General features: G+C 49.5%; 1 protein-coding gene across 2 annotated transcripts in view; it reads left to right on the forward strand.

Moving 5' to 3' along the window:
* The first annotated feature begins 2,230 nt into the window (after positions 1-2,230).
* Positions 2,231-24,275, forward strand: part of CDC25B (cell division cycle 25B) — a 32,896-nt gene continuing 10,851 nt past the window's right edge. Inside the window, exons 1-13 of one of the 2 annotated variants that reach the window (XM_058193780.1) lie at positions 2,231-2,480; positions 7,002-7,099; positions 7,533-7,587; positions 11,381-11,417; positions 13,273-13,380; positions 14,180-14,287; positions 15,743-15,874; positions 16,940-17,017; positions 19,288-19,455; positions 20,236-20,331; positions 20,455-20,517; positions 21,737-21,835; positions 22,354-22,487. In XM_058193780.1, the coding sequence (XP_058049763.1) occupies positions 2,314-2,480; positions 7,002-7,099; positions 7,533-7,587; positions 11,381-11,417; positions 13,273-13,380; positions 14,180-14,287; positions 15,743-15,874; positions 16,940-17,017; positions 19,288-19,455; positions 20,236-20,331; positions 20,455-20,517; positions 21,737-21,835; positions 22,354-22,487 (1,343 nt within the window). In that variant the 5' untranslated portion in view covers positions 2,231-2,313. The remainder of the gene's footprint in view (positions 2,481-7,001; positions 7,100-7,532; positions 7,588-11,380; positions 11,418-13,272; positions 13,381-14,179; positions 14,288-15,742; positions 15,875-16,939; positions 17,018-19,287; positions 19,456-20,235; positions 20,332-20,454; positions 20,518-21,736; positions 21,836-22,353; positions 22,488-24,275) is intronic. The other variant, XM_058193781.1, reaches the window with a different exon arrangement.

Genomic DNA, 24,275 nt, shown 5'->3' on the forward strand with positions numbered 1-24,275 from the left:
CAACAACACTGAAAAAAGTGATTTAGGAATATAGTTTTCACACTTACGACCGTTTCAGCATCTCCATGGTCACTTGATCAAAACTGGGGCACTTGGCAACTGACTCGTATTTATGACGGTTGCAATGTCCAGGGGTCATGTGATCCCCTTTTTGTGTCCTGACAAGCAAAGTCAACGGGGCAGCTGGATTCAGTTAAGAACCGTGTTACCAAAACCTGCAGTGATTCATTTAACAAGCAAGGTAACAAAGGTCGTAAAACGGGGCAAAGCTCTGTCCCGCTTAGCCAGGGAAGTTTTGAGCTCAATTGTGGTCGTTTGTGGAGGACCGCCTGCGTTTAATTCAGCAATTGCCACATAGAGGAACATTAGTGTGTTATATCCTGGACAAGCCGAAAGCACGTTGTTTATTTGCACAAATGGCTGCAGGATACACAACCCACAATAGTCCTACCTTTCTTCTCCACCTGCCACAACTGACCTTATCAAACTTATATATTCCGTCTTGTCTACCTTTCCAGACCAGATGTTTTTTTGTTTTTGTTTTTTTTAATTGAAAAAGTTTTAACAAACAAAAACATTTGTTTCTTTGTTTATTCTACCTTTTTCAGCACGTTTTTAGAGAAGGTGCTGGCATCCAGCCGCAGAGGTAAAAGGCAAAAATCCAAGGGGAGGTGTGGCCAGAAAGCGGCAGAAGGCAAATCATCCATAAAATGCCAAGAATGCAAGTTGGGGATTGTGCGGCCAAAGTCTCTTTGTTCACACATCTCACCCTGCCGGATGGTCTCTTGATTTTCTTTTTTCTCTTTTCTTTTAACTTTCCTTTCTCATCACAACTTTTGTCTACTTGCGTTTATTACCGAACACCATATTTTGGTGGGCAAAAGGTCTGGAAGGCAGTGTGGCGTGTTCAGAACGCATAGGCTGATATGTGTGTGTGTGTGTATGACAGAGAGAGGAAAAAGAATGAGAAAGAGAAAGAATGAGAATGGAAGAATGGAAGAGAATCAGAGAGAAAGGATGAGAGAAAGTCAGAAGGAGAAAAGAGAAAATGAAATAGAGAATTAAGAGAGAGAGGAAAAAGAATGAGAAAGAGAAAGAATGAGAATGAAAGAGAATGAGAGAGAAAGGAGAGAAAGAATGAGAGAAAGTCAGAGGGCGAAAAGAGAAAATGAAATAGAGAATTAAGAGAGAGAGGAAAAAGAATGAGAAGAGAAAGAATGAGAATGAGAATGAAGAGAATGAGAGAGAAAGGATGAGAGAAAGTCAGAAGGAGAAAAGAGAAAATGAAATAGAGAATTAAGAGAGAGAGGAAAAAGAATGAGAAAGAGAAAGAATGAGAATGAAAGAATGGAAGAGAATGAGAGAGAAAGGATGAGAGAAAGTCAGAAGGAGAAAAGAGAAAATGAAATAGAGAATTAAGAGAGAGAGGAAAAAGAATGAGAAAGAGAAAGAATGAGAATGAGAATGAAAGAGAATGAGAGAGAAAGGAGAGAAAGAATGAGAGAAAGTCAGAGGGCGAAAAGAGAAAATGAAATAGAGAATTAAGAGAAAAAGAGAAAGAGAGAGAGAGAGAGAGAGAGAGGAAGAAAGAATGAGAGAGAGATTAAATCCAGACTGGGGAAAGCGCTGAGTATCAGTCCCCAAACTCCCCCCCCCCAAGGAAACAACACAAACCCTACTGTTGCAGGAAGCATCAGGAGCCCCCAGTAAAATGCTCTGCCACCCCATGGCTGGCTGGGGAACGCTGGGAGTCAAGCCCCCTCCTCCTCCTCCTCTTCAAGGGGCCAAGAAGATCGAGGCGCCCCTCCTGCCGGGCCACAAACCCCCACTTCCAATGTGGCCCCCTACTTAACCCCACCCCACCCCTCCCACCCCAGCCGGGCCTCCCGTTAGAGGAAGAGGCTGCCACGCCCTCCCTCCCCCGTCTGGCATCTCGGGCAACTGTGGTTTGCAAGTTGCAGCTGGAAGCAGGGAGGGTGGGGGGGGGACACACACACAGCTCCCCCCCACCGGTGCAAAAAAAAAAAGAGCGTCACGTGCTCCCCCCCTCCTCCTCTCCCTCCCTCCCCTTCCCCTTTTTCTTTTCCTGCCGCGGTTTTGCGCATTTTCTCCTCCTCCGCTTGCGCAGCCGGGCAGCCATTGGTTGGCGCTGCGCCTCTTGGCTCTGTTATTTTTCGAATCTGGCTGCGGGGCTGCCCGGCGGAGGGAGGGGAGGGGAGGGGAGGGGAGGGGAGGAGCCGGCTCGGCCTCTCCTCTTTGGCGCGCAGGGCTGGAGCCGGAGAACGTCCCGCTTGCCCCGCGGAGGCTCTGCCCATGGAGCCGGCCGCCTCCCCCGCGCGCTCCCCGGAGCCCCGACGCCCGGCCCGCAAGCCCCGCGCCCTGCCCGGCCTCCCCGGCAGCCGCCCCGCCGCCTCCGCCTCCGCCATGTCCCCGGTCACCCACCTGGCCCTCCACATGGACCAGCTGGCCGGGCTGGGCAGGTAAAGCCGGGCGGGAGAAGGGCGGGGGGAGGCAAGCAGGCAGGCAGGCAAGCCCCCCCCCCCCTCTCTTTCCCCTTTTCTCCCTCCTTCCCTTCTTCTTTCTTTCCCTCTTTCTCCTTCCTTCTGTCTCTCCTTCTTCCTCCTTCTCTTTCCTTCCCTCTCTTTCTTTCCCTTTTTCTCCCTCCTTCCCTTCTTTCTTTCCCTCCCTCTCTCCTTCTTCCTCCTTCTCTTTCCTTCCCTCTCTTTCTTTCCCCTTTTCTCTCCCTCCTTCCCTTCCTTCCCTCCTCTTCTTTTCCCTCTTTCCTTCCCTCTCTTTCCCTTTCTCTCTTCCTCTTTCCCCTCCCTCCTTCTCTCTCCCTCCTCTTCTTTCCCTTTCTCTCCCTCCTTCCCTTCCTTCCTCCTCTTCTTTCCTCTCCTCTTTCCTTCCCTCTCTTTCCCTTTCTCTCCCCTCCCTCCTTCTCTCTCTTTCTCCCTCCCTCTCTTTCCCCTTTTCTCTGTTTCTCTCTTTCCCTCCTCCTCCTCCATTCTTCTCTCCCGCCTTCCCTTCCTTCCCCTCCTTCTCTCTCTTTCTCTCTTTCTCTCCCCTCCCCCAACACTCTCTCTCCTGCATGCCTCCTTTCCCCCATCGGGTGGGGGGTGCGGGTGGGGATGGGATGGGGGGGGGGCGAGAACCGGGACCGCGTGGGCAGGAGGGCGGACAAAAGCGGATCAGGCTTGCGGGGAAGGGCAGGCCAGGCCTCCAGATGTGGGGGGCTTCATCAGCCAGCCCGGAGGAACTGGGGGGGAGGGCTTTGCGGGGGGGGGCAGAAATGCTTGGCCTTTGCCCCCTCCCCCCCAAAAGGTGCTGCCAAGGTCAAGGGCACCTTTCCTTCCATGCTGAGGCCAGGAGGGCAGAAAAGACCCCCCCCCTATCAGCCCCACCCCAGCCTACTGGGCAGGCTGGAGGGGGTCCCTTGCTGGTTGGAGAAACGTGGGGCAAACCCTTTCCCTAAACACTCCTTGGCATCTTAGGGCTCAGCTGAAACTCATTAGAGGAGTTGGGGTCTTTTGCAGTGTGAAGGAAACCCCCCCCCCAGCTTCTCTGCAGCTGGAAGGGAGCCTGGGGGGAGGGGGCTCCCTTCCATCCTGGCTGCCTCTGATCAGGAAGGAGCAACAGGGAGGGGGGGACAGTTGGGGCGGCCCCCCCCCACCCCTTAGCCTTCCCCCATCCGGCAGTTCCCTCCTTGCAGCCTGGCCCTTTGGGGTGGCTTGTAGCCCTCCCTACACTTGTTCCCATTTTTGGGGAGCCCCCCCCCGCCCCAAGGCCATGGATTGGGGAGCAAGGATCTGTGGGGAGGAAGTGCTTCTGGGTGCACTGACTCAGGAGCAAGAGACTAGGATGCGGGAATCCTAGTTCACACCTAGCTGGACTAGGGGGAGATCCCAGAGACGGCCCCACTCTTTTCCCAGGGCGATCTGCAAATGTGCTTGCTTGCCTTCTCCGTTGGAGCGTTCGGCTCCCGGTCCCAGCCACTTCCTCTGGGAAGCCAGGCCTGTTTGGGGGCTCCCCTCCCTGACCTTTCCCTCCCCCTCCCCCAATAAGATTCCTGTGCTGGGAGAAAGTTGGGGAGGGGGCTGGGAGTGGATCGTTGGAATGCCTGGCTTCCCGTTGCCTGCAGCAGACATTTGAATTTATTCCATATGTTGGCAAATTCAGATTTTTCTCTTTTCCTAGCCAGAGGCAGGTTTTTTTGTTTTTTTTTTAAGGAAAGAGGTTTCTGATGAAAGGATAAGGAATTGCACATTTTGGGGTTGGGTGTGTCTTGATTGGGGGACTCCCCAAAGAAGCTTCTCTGAAACCCTCCCCTCTTTTTCCGGCAACGGTTGGTTACCATAGGCTCTTTTTAAAGGTGGTTTTAACCCTCTTTGCTTCCACCCCACTGAGTGCCAGACTTTGGCAGGGCCTCCTTCTGCTTCTGGCATTTTTTGTCTTCCCCCCCCACACCGCCCTTCTGCACGAATGCTCTCAGGAGCAGCTGCTCCTATTGTAATTCTCTGCATAATGCGAGGAGGAAGAGAGGGGAGCCAGGGTGAGCCTGAAAATGAGCAGGAGGGTGCTTGTAACACGTGGCGTGGAGAGAGAGAGAGAGAGAGAGGCCCCTTCCCACAACCTGATGCTCAGGAAGGAAGGGGGCTGTTACACAAGGACCACCTCGGTTGGCCAGGGAGCTGCAAGTCTTTTTTCTCTTGCAAAAATGGATGTATGTGAGGGAGGGAAATCACCCAAGAAGTCCCGTCTGCGGGTGAATGCGGCCAAGCCCGGTTAGCACAAGCAGCCATGATTAAACCTAGAAAAGGGTCTAATGCTGGACTTTTCCTCCCCTGCTTTGGCCCAGAGTGCAATGACAAGAGTTGGAAGAGACCTTGGAGGTCGTCTAGTCCAGGGGTCTCCAACCTTGGCAACTTTAAGCCTGGAGGACTTCAACTCCCAGAATTTTGGGAGTTGAAGTCCACCAGGCTTAAAGTTGCCAAGGTTCTAGTCCAACCCCAAGAAGGAGCTCCTATACCAGTGATGGTTAACCATTTTGGTACTGGCCAAAGTGCGCGGTCACATGTGCGAATGCAAGCGCGCGTGGCCAAACCCCCCAAAATGCAATGTGACTGCTCCCCCTGTGCATGCGCCCTGTCTCATTGCATGTTTTTGTGTCCCCCTTGCATCCGTCCATGCGCCCCAGTCTCTCCCCCCCCCGCGTCCCATTTTCGCTTCTAGATTGGTGCAGGAGGCTTTCCAGGCCCAAAAAGGGGTGCGGGGGGAAGGGGCAGAGACCCAAAGACCAGCTGGCCGGCGCGCACACATGTGCGGTGGAGCCGGGTTGGGTTGACAGCTGGCGTGGCTGCAGAGAAGGCGGTGTGTGCCACAGGTTTGCCATCATGGTCCTATAGGGGCCTCTGTGGCTCAGGCTGCTAATGCAGTCTGTTATTAACAGCAGCTGCCTGCAATTACTGCAGGTTCAAGCCCCACTAGGCCCAAGGTTGACTCAGCCTTCCATCCTTTATAAGGTAGGTAAAATGAGGACCCAGATTGTTGTGGGGGCAATAAAAATTGACTTTGTATATAAATATACAAATAGAATGAAGACTATTGCTAACATAGTGTACGCCGCCCTGAGTCTTCGGAGAAGGGCGGGATATAAATGCAAATAAAAATTTAAAAAAAAATAATTATACCATTTCAAACAAACGGCAGTCCAGGCTCTTCTAAAAAAAAAAAAACTTCCAGTGTTGGGACACCCATAAATTCTGGAAGCAATTAACTGTTCCACAATCACTGTTAGGAAATTATTATTTTTATTGATAATTTTAAATATTTTTTTAATATTATTATTATTATTATCCTTATTTCTAGGCTGGTTCTTGCCTCGATCACTTTTTACCCATTGATCGAGAGAGAGCAAAACTAAGAACTAAAGAGAGTTTTTCCTGGCAGTGAGAACAATTAGCCAGTGGGACAGCTTGCCACTAGAAGTTGTGGTTGCTCCATCCCTAGACTCCAGGGGTGTCTTGCTTGAGCAGAGGGTTGGACTAGAAGACCTCCAAGGTCCCTTCCAAATCTATTACTCTGTTATTCATTGGAAATGGCTCAGCTGCCAGGGCTGTTCTCCCACCTGCCTAGTGGTTAATCATTCATCCCTTCCTGGTGACATTTTTCCCCCCAGATAAACCAGGCCCAGCCTTTGTAGTGAGAACATAACTAAAAAAAACAAAACTGGGTGGGTACAGCTCAGGAAATGCAAATTTCATTTAACCAATTTGATAAATTTATGAAATTTGTCTCGCTCCGGCCGACCGATTAAGCAGGCCATCAATACAGAAGGAGACAATGGCAGGATTTTTAAAAAAACCATTAGAATTGCATTAGGCACGAAAAGTTTAAAAACATTCAGCTGAATCCAATACAGGTAGCCCAAAATTTCCATTGCTAAGCGAGACAGTTTATTAAGTGACTTTTGCTCCATTTTACGACCGTTCTTGCTGCAGTTGTTAAGTGAATAACTGCGGTTGTTCAGTTAGTGTAACCCGGTTGTTAAGTGAATCTGGCTTCCCCTTTGACTTGGTTTGTCAGAAGGTCGTAAAAGGGGATCACGTGACCCCGGTTTATGACACTGCTACCGTCATAAATCTGAATTGGTTGCCAAGTGTCTGAATTTTGATCATGTGACCGTGAGGATGCCGCAGCGGTCGTAAGTGTGAAAAATGGCCATAAGTCACTTTTTTCAGTGACTGAATGAACTGTCGTAACTCAAGGACAACCTGTGTTTGTACTAAAGAAATGACGATGATGATTATTATTATTATTATTATTATTATTATATGATGAAGAACTTGGGAGAATGAAAAGAGCCAGGAGAAGAACTCAGAAAAAATAAACATTTATTGCAAGTTTCTTGAAGCGAACTTTCAGGAAGAAAGGAAAGGAAAGGAATCTGGGCCAATGAGCAATTAGTGGGGTGGTCTTAATCCCCTTCCCCTTTTGCATTGCAGTGACTGGGACACCCCCAAAAGGAAAAAGAAGCTCAACTTAGACTTCAGAAAGGAATGGACCTCTCAAGACTCAGTCTCTTCGGAATCGACCGACTCAGGTGAGATTTGAGACGGGTGGGGCTGAATTCGAACCCAAGGCCTTCCAAACCGGGCCTTCTGCATCTCAGCGGGCTATGCAGCTAGTCCTCGATTTAACGACTGGGTCTCTTAGTGACTGTCTGCCATGATCACAGACCCTCTAAAACATGGGTGGGCAACGATGGCATTTAGTGACGAACCTGGAGACTTCAACTCCCATAATTCCCCAGCCAGCCCATGACTTGGCTGGGGATCACATGACCTCTGGGACACTGCGGCTGTCGTAAATACGAGCCAGTGGCCAAAGCCTCCGAATAATGACCGTGGGGGAATGCTGCAACGGTCCTAAATGTGGGAAAAAACAGTCCTAAGTCGTTTTGTGACTTTGGACGGTCACTAAATGAATCATTGTGAATCGAGGACTACCTGCAATCATCTTTTTCTGCCGTGCAGGTGTTGGCCCCGACTCTCCTATGGAGCCAGATGTGGAGATGTTTCCTGAGGATTTGTAAGTCAGCATGCTCTTCTGTGTAAACACGGGAATAAAACACGGGATAAAAAAAATATCATTTTTTTATCTTCTCTGCAAAAGTGAGAGTGTTTGGGGACGTAGGAGTTGAGGAGTTTCTTTTATTTTTACAAACGTTTATTTTATTTCCAAAATTGAAATGCAAAAGGAAGAGAAAAAAAACAAGAAAAAAAAAACCCCAAACCAACTTCTTCAAACACTAACAATAAAAATAAAATGTACAAAGGAAAGAACAAATGTCTCATTAAAACTTGACATAAAAGGAATTTGTGGGGGGAAGTTTTATCTGTTCTCTCCGCATTTGTGATTTATTTTATTTATTGACTAAATGTAATTGTTGCCCATCTCGTTTCGAAGCGACTCAGGGCGGCATTAAAAGCATAAGAGATAAATTCCTAAAATGATAAAATGGATGAAAGCAACCAATGCTGGAAAAATAATCCTTGACTTACGACGGTAATGGAACCCAGAACTTTACGATCGCTGTGAGTCGAGACCCTCACCTGACCGACCCAATATTGCAACCTTTCTTGCTCCCGTCGTTAAGCGAATCTTTGCAGCTGTTAAGTTAGTCACACAGTTGTTAAGTGAATATGGCTTAACTTTGCCCGTCAGAAGGTTGCAAAAGCGGGTCACACGATCCCGGGACACTGCGACTGCCATAAATGTGAATCAGTTGTTGAGCGGCTACATTTTGCTCACAGGACCCTGGGGATACTGCAATGGTCGTAAGTGCGAAAAATGGTCGTAAGTTGCTTTGTTTCAGGGCGCTCAATTTTGGGCGTAAAGCGAGGACTGCCAGTAGGAACAGGGTCGTTAAGTGAACCTGACTTTGCCTGTCAGATGGTCGCAAAAGCGGATCACACGATCCCGGGACACTGCGACCGTCATAAATACGAGTCAGTTGCCGAGCATCTGAATTTTGCTCACGGAGCTCTGGGGATGCTGGAACGGTCGTAAAGTGGGCTAAACCAGGGGTCTCCAACCTGGGGAATTCTGGGAGTTGAAGTCCTCCAGGTTTAAAATTGCCAAGGTTGGAGACCCCTGTGCCAAACAGTCGTAAATCACTTTTTTTCAGTGCACTCAACCTTGGTCGTAAAGCAAGGACTGCCTGTAGTTTTCAATGGCTCGTTTGGGAGGGTGGAATCCCCAAAAGGGATTTGGCCAAAAAAGGAAGCCAAATGGACGGGGTGGTTGGTATGAGGCTGGTGGGGAGAAGTTCGTGGGAATTTTTCTTGTTTGGAGAGGTTTTTTTCCTCTCCTTTTGTCGGGTTTCGGATGTGGGATCTTAATCCATTTACTGCCGGTGGCTTAAGGGTGGTTTGTTGTCAGTTGTGATGGGATTTGGGGGCTTAAGTCCTTTGCACAAACCCGTTTCCAAGAAGTTTGAGCAATCCGGGGCCTTTGGAGTTCATCCTTGCAAACGGGACGGCCAGGAGGGCAAATCCAAGATTTCCACAGGGGGGTCCTCGACTTACGACCGCAAGTGAGAACCCGAAACTCTCTGTGGCTGAGCGAGAAAAAGTTCTTTTAAGCGAGTTGTGACTCTCGTGAAGCAGGCCTCGTTCGTTTGTTTGTTGTTTGTTTGTGTTTGCCCTGGTTGTTAAGCAATTCGCGGCGCGTTGTTAAGTGAAGCACATGGCCGTTAAAACGAATCGGGCTTCTCCTGGTGACTTTGATTTTTGAGTAGCCGGGAGGGTTGGGGAGGGTTTTGTGCGCACGCTCCCCTTCTAGCTGTGTGTGTGTGTGTGGGGGGGAGGCAGGATGGTTGGGGGGGGATGAATGCAAGGGGGCTTTTATCTGACAGATGGCGCTTGGCTGGACCCCCCCCCCCCGTTTCCGTCCCCTCATTTGCATGCAGGTGGGGGCAACGGCCATGGCGGCCCAGAAAAGGCCCCTCTTCAACTCCTGAGCCTTTGTTGTGGCTCTTTGGAATTGAATTGATCCAGCCAAGCATGCTGGAGGGAAGGTGGGGGGGGGATGGCGGAAGCCCCCTCCCCACTTTCTAAGCTGCGGGTTCTCAAGAGGAAAGGAGGCCTCTTAAGGGTGGGGTGGGGGGGCGCATGAGGCCCATCCCTGGGAGAGCTTGAAGAGAGCGGGGATGGGGTGGTAGAGGAAGACTGTTCCTTTTTTTTCAGTGATGTCGTAACTTTGAACGGTCGCTAAGTGAACTGTTTTAAGTCGAGGACTGCCTGCAGTCGTTCAGCTCCTTGGTGGATCAGGAAGGGACATGACTCCAGTGGTGTCTTAAAAGAGGTGGGCGAAGACGGAAGCCACCGGATCAGCAAGGACGCCTTAAGACTTGTGTGCTTCCGCTGGTCCACACGTCTTAAAAGTTGCCAAGGTTGGAGCCCCCGGCCTTAGGGCACCCAAGGGGCATTTTCCCTGCCCCAAATTCACGAGGTGCCTCCGTTGCAAAACCTTTGCGTCCTTGGAGACTTTTCTGATCCTGCACAAGTGTAGGGTTTTTTTTCTCTCTCTTTCTCTCCGTTGTAACTTTACACGTATCTCGATGGGTGATGTCTCAGAAATGCCATAATGATCTCCAGATGTTGGAGGCCCTTCTGAGGAAGCTCACATCAACAAGACTTGGGGTGGCCAGGAAGTTGCTTGTGACCGGTTTCAAGCAGGAGGCATGTGGGGAAGGGGCCGTGATTGTGTGTGTGTGTGTGGGGGGAGGCACAGAGGGGATCCATGTATGGAAAAAGCACAGGCCCCTGGTGCAGATATTCCTGGAGTCCTAGTGGACAATCCTTTAAATATGAGCCAGCCGTGAGCTGCAACCGGATGGAAATTAATCAAGGAGAGAAGCGACCTAGAACTAAGGAGGAATTTCCTGGTAGTGAGAACAATTAACCAGTGGAACTCCTTGCCACCAGAAGTTGCAGGCGCTCCATCACTGGAGGTTTTTAAGAAGAGATTGGACAGCCATTTGTCTGGGAATGGTCTAGGGGTCTCCTGCTTGAGCAGGGGGTTAAATAATAATAATAATATTTTAATTTATAGACCGCCCTTCTCCTGAAGGACTCAGGGCGGTGAACAGCCAGTTAAAATACAAAAAACAAACCCATACAATATTAAAAACTACCCATAAAAAACTTATTCAATTGGCCAAGCTAAAATACAATTACACCCTATAAAATCACTAAAATTTAAAAAATTCCTTCAAGGCCCCTTCCAACTCTGTCATTCTGTATTCTGGATGACACTATTTTGGGATGGAAGTAATTGGGAAGAGAGACAGATTTTCTCCAGAAATATCACATTTTTTTCTGCAAGGAGAGGATGACTAATTTTTTCCCCAGCTGAGAGCTGAGAAGGGAGTCGGGTGTGACACAAAACTGTTCAAAAATTCAAATTTGGCGCCTGTGGTTTGCAACCGGAGGATCCCTCAGCCTTTTTGCTAGCTGCCGAAAACCGAAAGTGCGTTTCCCCCCCCCCCTTCCTTTCAAAAGCCCCGGTTTCGGTTTCGCTTTCGCAAGAGAAGGAAGGGGTGGGCGGGGGTGGGGAGAAAGAACACCACCATAACACGACACGACACGACACGCGTGTGCCCACGAAGGCCTTGTCTTCTTTCTAGCAGGCTTTGTATGATCTACTGGAAGTGTGTGTGTGGGGGAAAATCATTAGGGTTGCAGCCGAGGGTCTCGCAAGTCTTGACCCACCTGGGAAGCGAGCCATCATCCGGTGGTCCTTGCAGAATGATTTTTTGGGGAACGGGGATGTCAGGTGATAATCGGCTATCCTAATTCTTGTCTGTTTTCCTCCGCAGGGAATCGCTTCCCCTTCGGAGAATCAAGTCCTTGCCGGTAAATGCTGCTGCTGCCCCCACTCTTGGGGGGGGGGTGTCCCTTGGGTGGGCTTTGCAGAGGAAACAGGGTTGATCTAGCTCAGGGGTCTGCAAACTTGGCTCTTTTAAGGAACTCTGGGAGTTGAAGTCCACAAGTCTTAAAAGAGCCAAGTTTGCAGACCCCTGAGCTAGCTAGGATTGTGCAGCCGCTGGGTGGCACCGATCTCCTCATTAGTTAAAAAACTCGGGTACCTGGGCTTGATCCTTTACCCCAAGGGTCCCCAATTCCCAGCCTATGGCATGCCAGAAACCGGTCCACGGAAGAAAACAGAGCCTCCATCTGTGGGATGCAGGCACCACACGAAACCCTCCCTCCATGGAACCGCTACCTGGTGGCCAAAATGACACCATCTTTCCCACGCCGTCATCCCATGTCTTTGTGATGTCTACTAGATCAGGGCTCTCCAACCTGGGCAACTTTAAGCCTGTCCGACTTCCAACTCCCAGAATTCCCCAGCCAGTAACTAGATCTCTGGGAAGCTGGTGGAAACCCTGAGTTTCGGGTTCCAGGAAGGAAAACCGGGTTGCTGTATTGTCAGCCACGAGGAGTTTGCAGCAGCCCCTCGTTTTATTTGTGGCAGGAAATGTTGCCGAGGTAGTCCTCGCCTTACGACAGCAATTGAGCCCAAGGTTTCTGTTGTTCAGAGAGACTATTTATGACCTTTCTTGCCGGAGTTGTTAAGTGAATTTCTGAAACAGATAAATTAGTAACCCGGTTGTTCAGCGAATCTGGCTTTTTTTTTTTTAATTTGAATTTATATCCCGCCCTTCTCCGAAGACTCAGGGCGGCTTACATTGTGTAAGGCAATAGTCTTCATCCATTTGTATATTATATACAAAGTCAACTGTTATTGCCCCCAACAATCTGGGTCCTCATTTTACCTACCTTATAAAGGATGGAAGGCTGAGCCAACCTTGGGCCTGGTGGGACTTGAACTTGCAAGCAGCTGTGTTAATAACAGACTGCCTTAGCCTGTTGAGCCACCAGAGGCCCTCCATCCATCCATCCATCCATCCATCCATCCATCCATCCATCCATCCATCAGTTCATCCACCTGCCCATCCATCCATCCCTCCAGCAATTCATTCACCTATCAATTCATCCATCCACCCATCCACCCTCCATCCAATCATCCATCCAATCCATCCATTTTTTAATTTTTTTTATTTGAATTTATATCCCGCCTTTCTCCGAAGACTCAGGGCAGCTTACATTGTGTAAGGCAATAGTCTCATCCATTTGTATATTATATACAAAGTCAACTTTTATTGCCCCGCCAACAATCTGGGTCCTCATTTTACCTACCTTATAGGGACTCGAACCTGCAGTAATTGTAATTGCAGGCAGCTGTGTGTTAATAACAGACTGCATTAGCCTGTTGAGCCACTTCCCAGCCCTAGCTTCTGGCTTGCTTGACAGAAGGTCACAAAAGGGGATCATGTGACCCCAGGATACAGCGACCGTCATAAATAGGAACCAGTTAGGACCAAGCACCTGAATTTTGATTTCATATTTGTGGGGATGCTGCCAAGGTCATAAGTGTGAGACAAACATCCGTTGGTCCCTTTTGTCAGTGCCGTTGTAGCTTTGAACGGTCACTACATGAACCGATGTAAGTTGAGGACTACCTGTACTATAGATTGGTGACGAGGCAAGATTTTCCTGTTCGAATTGCGGAGAAAAAAAGAAGAAACGGGGCCCCAAAATTTGCTGCTCCGGAGGCCTCTCTGTGCTGGGCCTCCCCTTGATCCCTTGGCCCAATTAGGTCTGCCTCCCTCCCTCCCTCCCTCACCTGCCGATCTGCTCTTCTCAGGTGAGGCTGCTGGGCTCCAGTCCTGTCCTCAGGGACATCTCACACTACAAACAGTGCAACCGTGGTCCTGGCCAGAACAATGCGGCTGCCCAAAACAGTATGGGAAATGTAAGTGGGGGGGAAGGGCCTGTGCCTGGCCCCTCCCCCTCCCCTCTTCCTTCCCTTCCCCCCCTCCTCTGTCTCCCCACTTCCCAGTTTCTCTTCACCTTAACTTTGTCTTCTTCCTCTTTTAGTTTTTCTTCCCTTTCTTCGCCCTCCCTTCTTTCCTTCCTGTCGTGTCCCACTCCTCCGCTGACGGCCGGGTCAGGGAAATCCGAATCAGGCTTGCCTCTGCAGCTCTGCCAAAGTCCTAGCAAAGTCCTCAGTGACTTCAGTGACTTCAGCAAGATATGTTTAGACTTTGCCTGACTCTGAGAAGGCCAGAAAGCAGGTCCTTTATATAGGCCATGGGGTGTGGCTCCATGACTCAGCACTTACCCAGGCCTGCCCCTCCCTTCCTTCTGTTGCCTCCGCCTATCAAGTCTTCTGACGCAAGGGTCACTCCAGTCGGCAGCTGTTGGCAATTGACCTCCCTCAGGCTCACATGCTGTGGAGGAGGGGGAGGGGTCTAGTTGCTCTGTTTGCCTGGGCATGGAGCCAGAGCTGGGGGCTGGAGGTATTTCTTCCTCTTCAGCCTGTCTGGGCATGGAGCCAGGGCTGGGGCCGGGAGGCATACTAGAACATTCCTCCGAGTTCGGAAGCAGATAAGAAGACCCCGGCTGAGGTGAGATTGGACGAAACACAACACTTCCTTCCTTCCTTCCTTCCTTCCTTCCTTCCTCTCCCTGGCCCCTCCCCTCCTTTCCCTCTCGCCCCTCCCCTCCATTTTCTGGCTTCCTAAAATTGGACTTTTTTCTCATTCGGATAGGAAGGGGCTATTTTCAAGAAGCCCTGCCGACCTACCAGCAGGTTCTCCGGCGGGCAGGGAGAGAGGGCTCCCTTCGCCCAGAGACCAAATTCTGCCCCACAGCTGATGGTGAGTGTGGGCCGTCAAAGAGGAAGGGGGTTTTGCATGCGTGCTGCAAGTCTCACACACCGACCATATTATTTCCAGAGGGGCCTTCTTGGCTTTACGGCCCATTTCATCCATGGGACCCTCCGGAAGGCTTAGCAAAACTCCTCACTGGCCAAACAACCACAACTCAACCACGGAAAATTAACGTGGTTGCTGTTACGATACACAGCGAGCGTTGTTAAAGATGAGAATGGAAAAACAGGCGGCAAAATCAGGTTTAAGCCTCAAAGATACACACAAATCGTCGCGTACAGAGCAGTCCAACCCCGGCTGATGCAGGAGACCCCATAGCATTTCACACAAACCCTTGTCCAGTCTCTTCTTTAAAAACGTCCAGTGATGAAGCAACCCACAACTTCTGAAGGCAAGCTATTCAAAACCTCCCCAGTTGTGGAAGACAGGCAGGCGGTGTTGGGGGGGGTGTCACCAGATTTCAGAGGTGGGGGGGCAGCATGAGAGAAGACATGCTTCCTGGGTCCTATCCCAGGATATATTGCGAGTGTGACAAGACCCCCCAAACAGGCCAACCCTCCTGGATCTACCAGAAAGGAAGCAGATAGTTTAGAGGGGTGGTCACGGGTGGGGGGCTATTCGCAAGGCAGCATGGCACAACCATCCTTGAGCCTATCTATGGAGATTCTCCGCCATCTAGGTCACGGTTGGTCCCAAAGGTGCTTTTTCAAAAGTCGACAGGACTTTATTGATTTTTCTTGAAGGCGTTTCACTTCTCATCCGAACAGCTTCTTCAGTTCTGGCCCATTCAGGTCCATTCAGTCAGAACCGAAGAAGCTTCTTGGATGAGAAGCGAAACCTCTTCAAGGAAAAAACGAATGTACAGGGATTAATGAAGATGTATAAATATAATTAATGTAGGGTCGGGTCTGCCCAGTTACCATTTTAGAACGGTGGGGAGGGAGAAAAGAGAGAGTAGGAGGTAGGAAAGAGGAGAAGAGGAAGGAAGAGGGGTAGAAGAGGGAGAAGGAGTGTAGGGTGGAGGGAGGAGAGGAGGTAGATAAGAGAAGGAGAGGAAGGTCTGGAAAGTAGAAGAAGGTAGAAGAGGGAAGAGTGTTAAAAAGGGGGGTGGTGACTGGGCAAGCCCGACTAATTGTATATAATTGTACATTGGATGAATTATTTGTTATGATTGTAAAAATAAAACTTTTTTATAAAAAAAAAAAAAAAAAAGGAAAAAACGAAGTCTGGTTGCCTTTTGGGAAAAGCCCCTTTGGGACTTCCTGGAACATGGTTTGGCTGCGGCTCCCAGTTGAATCACCTTGATTTCGCAGCCAGTGGGAGATGGTGGGCACCCGGTTGGGGATCTCCGGCTGAGTCATTCTTAGGACGCCGTGATTGCCTGGGAAATAGCCAAGGGAAGGAAAGCCCAGGGGCCCATGTTTATGGATCCTTGCTCTTCAGTTCTGCAGCCCTCAGAAGGAGAACGTCAATCCCGAGAGCCCGGTCTACCTCCGCCGTTCCTCCTTGACGTCCTTCATGAACGATGAAGACGATGATGGCTTTCTGGAAGTCCTTGATGAAGAGGAGCAGAAGGTAAAGGTTCTGCTCAGAAGGGCACCTGCTTGGCGGCCTTGTGGGGACTTGGGCTGGCTTTTGAAATATACCAGAAAGTCTTTGACCTCCAACCGTAATTGGGACCCTGGACCTTCCGTCGCTAAGTGAGGTGGCTTACTGAATCTGGCTTCCCCATTGACTTCGCTGGTCGGAAGGTTGCTGTCGTGTCCCACTCCTCCTCTGACGGCCGGGTCTGGGAAGTCTGTAACCAGCGTGGCCACGAAGCCTCTGCAGCTTTGCCAAATTCCTGTCAGCGTTCTCAGGGCAGGCAGGAATCCAAGGTGTGACTTCAGCAACCAGATGAGACTTTGCCTGACTCAAGGAATGCCAGAAAGCAGATCCTTTATATAGGCCATGGGGTGTGGCTCCATGACTCAGCTCTTATCCCCTCCCTTCCTTTTGCTGACGTCACCTCTCCATTCTCCGGAAGTGTGGATCCATCCACCCTTCGTCTTCCTGCCCAGCTGCCGGCAATTCTAGCTCGTGGCTGGCTTTGTGCTCATCATGCTCACATGCTATAGGAGGGAGGTTTGTTTGCTCAGTCTGTCCGGGCATGGTGCCAGGGCTGGGGGCTGGAGGCATGCCAGGCCATTCGTCTTCACTATCAGTCTCTGGCTGAGATAGCAGGAGATGGGAGGGGCCCGGCTGCGGAGAGGGGGGCGGGTGAGGCACAACAGTTGGCAAAAGGGAATCACATGACCCCAGGGCATTGCAGCCGTTGTAAATAGGAGTCATTTGCCGAGTGTCTTCGATCACGTGACCACGGGGAGGCTGCAGCGGTCGTAACTGTGGGAAACGGTCCTCAGGTCCCTTTTTTCAGTGCCGTTGTGACTTAGAACGGTCACCAAAACAAATGGTTGCAAGTCAAGGACTACCTATATTTTGAACGTGCTGGTAAACATCCGGGAATGGGTGGACCCTCCTCGCCCGTTGCAAGCAAGAGATGGCGTGGGAATGAAGAGACGGGGGTCCCCCTCGGCTGCCGGGCCCCCATCCCAATCTTCCTTACCTGCTGGGGTGACCTCTCCGTCCTTCCTCTTCCAGGGTGATGGTGACCTCCCTTCAGGCATGGAGAACTTGCTAACGGCGCCCCTGGTGAAAGCAAACGTTGAACCCAGTCAGGTGCGTAAAATCCTTTGCCGTCGTGGAAGGAGGGTGCAGGGAACCGCAGTTTTCTGATGCAGATTTGAGCAGGTGGGTCCTGCGACATTGGGTTGTGTCTGTGTGTGTGTGTCTCACACGTTTCTTGCTGCCCTGCTTGCCTTGGGGTTCCATCTCCTGCTTCTCACCCTGGGCAGAAGGGAAGTTGGAAACTGAGAGTCCATGGCTCTACCTTGGGTGGCTGAATGTCAATCTTCCTTCTTGCACCCAGGTTTGGCTGGGGTGACCTGAAGGAGTGAAGGTTGCTTTTATTTTATTTATTTTATTATTCAAATTTCTATACCGCCCTATCTCCCGAAGGACTCAGGGCGGTTTACAGCCTTATAAAACATAAAGTATAAACTAAATACATGTTAAAACAACATTTAAAAAACTTATTCCATTAGGCCAAATTTAAAACTATAGTTAAAAGTACAAAACCCCGTTTAAAATTAATTTTAAAATTAAACCCTAGGCCAGCCCTGCACAAATAAATAGATGTGTCTTAAGCTCGCGGCGGAAGGTTCAAAGGTCTGGAAGTAGACGTAATCCTGGGGGGAGCTCGTTCCAGAGGGTGGGGGCCCCCACAGAGAAGGCCCTTCCCCTGGATGTCGCCAGTCGGCACTGCCTGGCGGACGGCACCCTAAGGAGTCCCTCCCTGTGAGAGCGTACGGGTTGGTGGGAGGTAGTCGGTGGCAGCAGGCGGTCCCGTAAATAACCCGGCCTTATGCCATGCTTAGGGGTAGGGGTAGGGATTAGGGTCAGAGTCTTAAAAGTGGCCAACTTTGGAGACCTCTGGCCAAACACGATTCTTTCCTCAGCAAATGCTGGATGCAACAGACAGCTTGGGAAGAAGGGTGCCTGTAGCCTCCCACAGTCTGTTAAATCCAAATGTTGTTCTACATCAATCAACCTCATTGGCGTAACTGGGTAATTTATTTATTTATTTATTGTTTGAATTTATATACCGCCCTTCTCCCGAAGGACTCAGGGCGGTTTACAGCCCAATAAAACAAACATATAAACATATAAAAGTTAAGAGCATTATTAAAAAACGTATTCAAATTGGCTAACACTAAAATCCAATAGACCTAAAAAATTCGGTTAAAAACTCCATTTAAAAGCCATTTAAAAAACCCCATTAAAAAACTATCAGGCCAGCCCTGCACGACGAAACAAGAATGTTTTTAGCTCGTGTCTAAAGGTCCGGAGGTCAGGGAACAGACGTAACCCTGTGGGTAGCTCGTTCCAGAGGGCAGGAGCCCCCACAGAGAAGGCCCTCCCCCTGGGAGTCGCCAGTCGACATTGCCTGACCGACGGCACCCCAAGGAGGCCATAATTTAAAAAACTTATTATACAAATGGCCGAATTAAAACATTTAGAATAAACCCCAAATTTTAAAATGTTAAAACATTAAAACTAATTAAAATCCTATTAAAATCCTATGCCAGTCCTGCGCGAACAAACAAATAGGTCTTCAGCTCTCGCCGGAAAGTCCGAAGGTCCGGCAATTGCCGGAATCCAGGGGGAAGTTCGTTCCAAAGGGTGGGAGCCCCCACAGAGAAGGCCCTCCCCCTGGGGGCCACCAGCCGACATTGCTTGGCGGATGGCACCCTAAGGAGTCCCTCTCTGTGCGAGCGTACAGGTCGGTGGGAGGCATAAGGTAACAGCAGGCGGTCCCATAAGTACCCGGGCCCTAAGCCATGGAGCGCTTTAAAGGTAGTCACCAACACCTTGAAGTGCACCCGAAAGACCACAGGTAGCCAGTGCAGACTGCGCAGGATGGGTGTTACATGGGAGCAACGTGTGGCTCCCACTATCACCCGTGCAGCTGCATTCTGAACCAACTGGAGCCTCCAGGTACTCTTCAAGGGGAGCCCCATGTAGAGAGCATTACAGTAGTCCAAGCGAGAGGTTGCCAAGGTTGGAGACCTCTGTGCTAAATGGATGTCCATTGAATGGAAGCTTTGTTTGCCAGGACTGTTTCAGTTAAGAGAAGGTAAAATCAGCCTGGGACCACCATCCTTCTCCTCCTCCTCTTCCTCTTCCTCTTCCTCCTACTCCCTGCAAACCCCACACTCTTCTAGCACAGATGATGTTACCTAGTTGGGTCATGAAACATCTGCAAGAAAACCACCCAGCTCAAAGAGCACTAAGGATTCCTCCTTCCTCTTCTTTTCTTCCTCCTCCTCCATCTCCATCTACTGGGCCCCTCCACCTCATCTGTTTTCCTCCCTCCAACCTTCGTGCAGGTGAGATCCAGATGCCAGCGCCTCTTCCGGTCGCCCTCCATGCCTAGCACTGTCATTCGGCCCATCCTGAAGCGGCTGGACCGGGCCCAGGAGAAAGACACCCCCGTGAACACCAAGCGACGGAAGAGCCTCAACGGCAACGCCATTGTAGAGAAGCCAGAAGAACCGGTAAGGGCTGGCTGGGTGGATGGGGGGCTCCTTTGTACCTGCAGCAAACCTCAGGACCAGATCCCCACAACAGCCGCTGCGGCTGCCTCCTCCTTGGGATTAGAGAAAGGAAGGACCAGGGGAGGACATGATAGCGGCCTTCCAATATTTGAGGGGCTGCCCCAAAGAAGGGGGAGTCAAACTCTTCTCCAAAGCATCTGAAGGCAGGACAAGAAGTAACCTGGAAATAAGGAGAAATTTCCTGACAGTGAGAAACAATTGATCAGTGGAACAGAAGTTATGATGCTCCATCATTGGAGGCTCCTGCTTGAGCAGCGGGTTGGACTAGAAGACCTCCAAGGTCCCTTCCCGCTCTATTCTGATTGGATTCCCAGCAGGAGTGCCCAGAGCCCGGGGAGGGAGTCAAATTGGCAGCTGTGAGTTTGGGGCAGGAGGCTTCCAAGAGGGAATGTGGAGGCCATGACCTTTAGGGTCCCAGTTCTGTTTCTAGGAGACTCTTGCTAAAAGATCTCCAAATCCTTTGCAGCCGGATTTAGTTGAATGATTTAAGATGACCTCCCTTTTTTGGGTCATCTCCATCGTGTGGGTGGGCCACCCTTCATAGACCACTGAAGGGGAATGCTTGAGGTTCTCCACAGAGGGCTGTCCAAAGGGGGTCCCCTCGGGGCAAGGATCAGCCTACCTCCTGGCAGGGAAAGTCCCCTTTTGGTCTTCCAACGTGGAGGGTCTTGGGCTGGGTGGAGAGTGGACCTCTGATGTCCCCACGTCCCGTTCTTCTAGATGCCCCGGCTGGTCCGCTCCCGTTCTTGCTGTCCCTTGGAGATTGCCAACATCTTGGACCAAGACCAGCGCGAGCTGATTGGCGACTTCTCCAAGGTATGGGCAGAGAAGAAGGTCCCTCTCCACGTCTTCTCCCTGGAGCAAGTTATGGATCCGGGTGGGACTTCTCTGTTGGCTCAGGGTAGCCATAGCAACTGATGGCCACATCTCCTCTCTTAGGCTTACGTCCTCCAAACGGTGGAAGGGAAACACCAAGATCTCAAGTACATTTCTCCAGAAATGGTAAGGAAAGACTACCAAGGTCTGTTCTTCTCGAGAACATCCATCTGAAAGCCGTCTGGCTGGGGGATTCTGGGAGTTGAAGTCCACCCATCTGAAAGCCTGCTGGCTGGAGGATTCTGGGAGTTGAAGTCCCCACAATTTAAGGCATGCTGGCTGGGGGATTCCGGGAGTTGAAGTCCACCCATCCCCCAGACAGCCTGCTTTAAGTTGGGTGGACTTCAACTCCCAGAATCCTCCAGCCAGGGTTTCAAAGCAAATTTACCCCAGATTCTTAAAGACACAGAAATGATGTTGGAGGGGAACATAACAATGATGGAACTAATGCAAGCGCTTAAAAAACAGAAAAGTGGAAAAGCACCAGGCCCAGACGGATTGCCAGCTGAATACTATGTGACTTTTCAAGCAAGTTGGGCCTTCCGCTATTAGAGGTCATGAATGAAGTGATACAAAAAGGAAAAATACCTGAGACCTGGACAGAGGCTTATATTACGCGTCTTCCGAAAGAGGATACTGATTTAAAAAAAGTTAAAAACTATAGACCAATATCTCTGTTAAACTCGGATTATAAAATTTTTGCTTTAATATTGGCAGAAAGGCTTAAAGCGATACTTGAATGAGTTTATACATCCTGATCAAAATGGATTTCTGCCTAAAAGACATATTAAAAACAATATGAGAATAATATTGGACACTTTAGAATATTATGAGGCTCATCCCGAAAGGCAGATGGCGTTGATTTTTTTTTTGGATGCACAAAAAGCCTTTGATAACGTTAATTGGCGTTTTATTTCTTCTACAACTGGAACAAATGGGTTTTGGTAAAATGTTTATTAAAGCAATAGAAGAATAGAATACCACAAACAATCAGCCAAGGTTATGATAAATGGTGAATTGACTGAAGCAATTCAGACATGGCCTTTTTAAAAAAAAAATTTATTTGCATTTATATCCCGCCCTTCTCCGAAGACTCAGGGTGGCTTACACTATTGCAAGCAATAGTCTTCATCCATTTGTATATTATATACAAAGTCAACTTTTTATTGTCCCCAACAATCTGGGTCCTCATTTTACCTACCTTATAAAGGATGGAAGGCTGAGTTGACCTTGGGCCTGATGGGACTTGAACCTGCAGTAATTGCAAGCAACTGCTGTTAATAACAGACAGACTTAGTCTGCTGAGCCACCAGAGGCCCTTTTGAACCCTGCTTTTTGCCCACAGATGGTGGCGGTCCTGAACGGCCAGTTCAACAGCCTCATTGAAAACTGTGTGATTGTGGACTGTCGATACCCGTATGAATACGAAGGCGGCCACATCAAGGTTAGTTCTCCAACTGCGGCTTCTTAACACAAATGAGCAGGTTGGCATGAATGAAGCAGAAGAGAAGATGGTCACCTCTGGGCAGGTTGGCAGCTGGTCCAGAAATGGGCACAGCCCCCCACTGGCCTTACTCTGGGGTTCTTGAGACAAACTGGGCTTCAGGACCTATCGTTCCCAGCCAGTTGGGGCATTTTAAGCTGAGCTTTTTTTTTAAAAAACTTTTTTTTTTTTTTTTGAAATTGTCCTGGTGGGGAAAAGGGAGAGAAAAACCAACCTGCCATGCTGGTCTTTAGGTAGATTCGCCCTCCCGAATCCTGTTTGTGATACAATTCAGCCACAATCCTTCCTTTCCCTTATTTGGGCTAGGAAAAAAAAATTGACCTGAAATTCTGGGAGTTGCAGTTCCTTCCATGAGTCATTAAGAGGCCCCGTCGGTCCCCCCCCTCCCCCCCTCCTGGTCTATTTGGGGAGCAGCTTCCGAAATGAGCCCCCCCCCCTTCTTCTGCTTGGTTTTGCAGGGTGCCGTCAACCTGCCCCTGGAGAAGGATGTGGAAGACTTCCTTCTCAAGAAGCCCATAGTGCCCTCGGACGCTGCCAAACGGGTCATTGTGGTTTTCCACTGCGAGTTCTCGTCGGAAAGAGGGCCCCGGATGTAAGTTTTCTTTCCCCCCCCCTCGGCTTGTTTTGGGGACCCGGCGCATCGCCCCGGTTGCACCCTCGAGGCTCAAAGGCTGACAAGTCGCTGGGAAGAGCAACCGCGGTCCAGGGGTCTCCGCCAAGTGTGCTCAGCCCTGTCGCCCTACATGGAAAAAGCTGAGAGGTGGCATTGCACCGTTCCGGCCGTCATCCTGACCTCACGATCATCCTTGAGCTCCCCAAATTTCCATTTGCTAAGCGAGACAGTGGCTGTTAAGTGAGTTTCCCCCCCAGTTTGCGACCGTTCTGACCTCTGTTAAGTGAATGCTTGCAGCTCTCAAGTTAGCAACGTGGCGTGTAGCGGAACCTGGCTTCCCTGTTCACTTTGGTGGGTCGCCAAAGGGGCTCGTGTGACCCACCCTGGGACACCGGAACCGTCGTAAGCACGAACCAGTTGCCAAGCATCTGAATTTTTGATCACGTGACCGCGAGGATAGCCGCAAAAATGGCCCTAAGTAGCTTTTTTCAGTGCTGTTGTTAAACTTTGTACAGTCACTAAACAAACTTGTTGTAAGTCGAGGACTACCTGTACAGGTAGTCCTCGACTTGCGACTGCAATTGAGCCCAAAGCGTCTGTTGTTAAGCGAGACGTGTGGATTTTGCTCCGTTTTACGACCTTTCTTGCTGCCGTTGTTAAATGAATCACCGTTTGTTCTTAAATTAGTGACGCGGTCGTTAAGTGAATCTGGCTCCTGACTTTGCTCGTCAGAAGGCGGCAAAGGGGGATCGCGTGACCCCGGGACACTGCGACCGTCATAAATACGAGTCAGCTGAATTTTGATCACGTGACCACAGGAATGCCACAAAGGTCGTAAGTCTGAACGGCAGTCATAAGTCCCTTTTTTCAGTGCTGTCGTAACTTTGAAAGGTCACTAAGTGAACTGTTGTAAGTCAAAGACTGCCCCCATTCTGCCAACTTCCCCCGGCTGCTGCAGGGAAACAGAGGACAAGGCTGGGTGTGTGTGTGAGATGTGATGTGATGGGGTTGTGTTGTGTTGTGTTGTGTGCATTTTGTGGCTATCCCCCATAGGTGCCGTTTTGTTCGGGAGAAAGACCGCGGTCGCAATGTGTATCCCTCTCCACTACCCGAACTCTACGTTCTGAAAGGGGTTATAAGGAATTTTTCCCCAATATCAGGTGAGCTGTTTTTGTTTTTAAAAAATGCATTGAAATGATCATAACATAAAATACAAATTAAAATGAGAAGGAAAAGAAATGGGAAAGGATAAGAGAAAAGAGAAAGGAAAAGGCGGAAAAACATTGACTTCCATCTTTTTTCAGGGTCAGAAATACAAAGTAAAATCGCATTTTTACTTTTTACATACTTAGTAGTAGCCATTTCTATAGCAAACTGCTAAACGAGTCAACATTTCATGTTTTTGCGTCTTGAGCACAAAGTCAAAAGTGGTTGCCAAGCAAAACCAAACAAAACTGGATATATTGATTGTTTATTGCTCATTGCCCTTTACTTAAAACAGTTACTTTTCCCATCTTTAGAATAGAATAGAATTTATTGGCCAAGTGTGATTGGACACACAAGGAATTTGTCTTTGGTGCATATGCTCTCAGTGTACATAAAAGAAAAGATACCTTCATCAAGGTACAACATTTACAACACAATTGATGATCAATATATCAATGTAAATCATAAGGATTGCCAGCAACAAGTTATAGTCATACAGTCATAAATGGAAAGAGATTGTTGATGGGAACTATGAGAAGATTAATAGTAGTGCAGATTTAG

Source organism: Ahaetulla prasina, chromosome 8 (assembly GCF_028640845.1).
Source record: "Ahaetulla prasina isolate Xishuangbanna chromosome 8, ASM2864084v1, whole genome shotgun sequence".
NCBI lineage: Eukaryota > Metazoa > Chordata > Lepidosauria > Squamata > Colubridae > Ahaetulla > Ahaetulla prasina.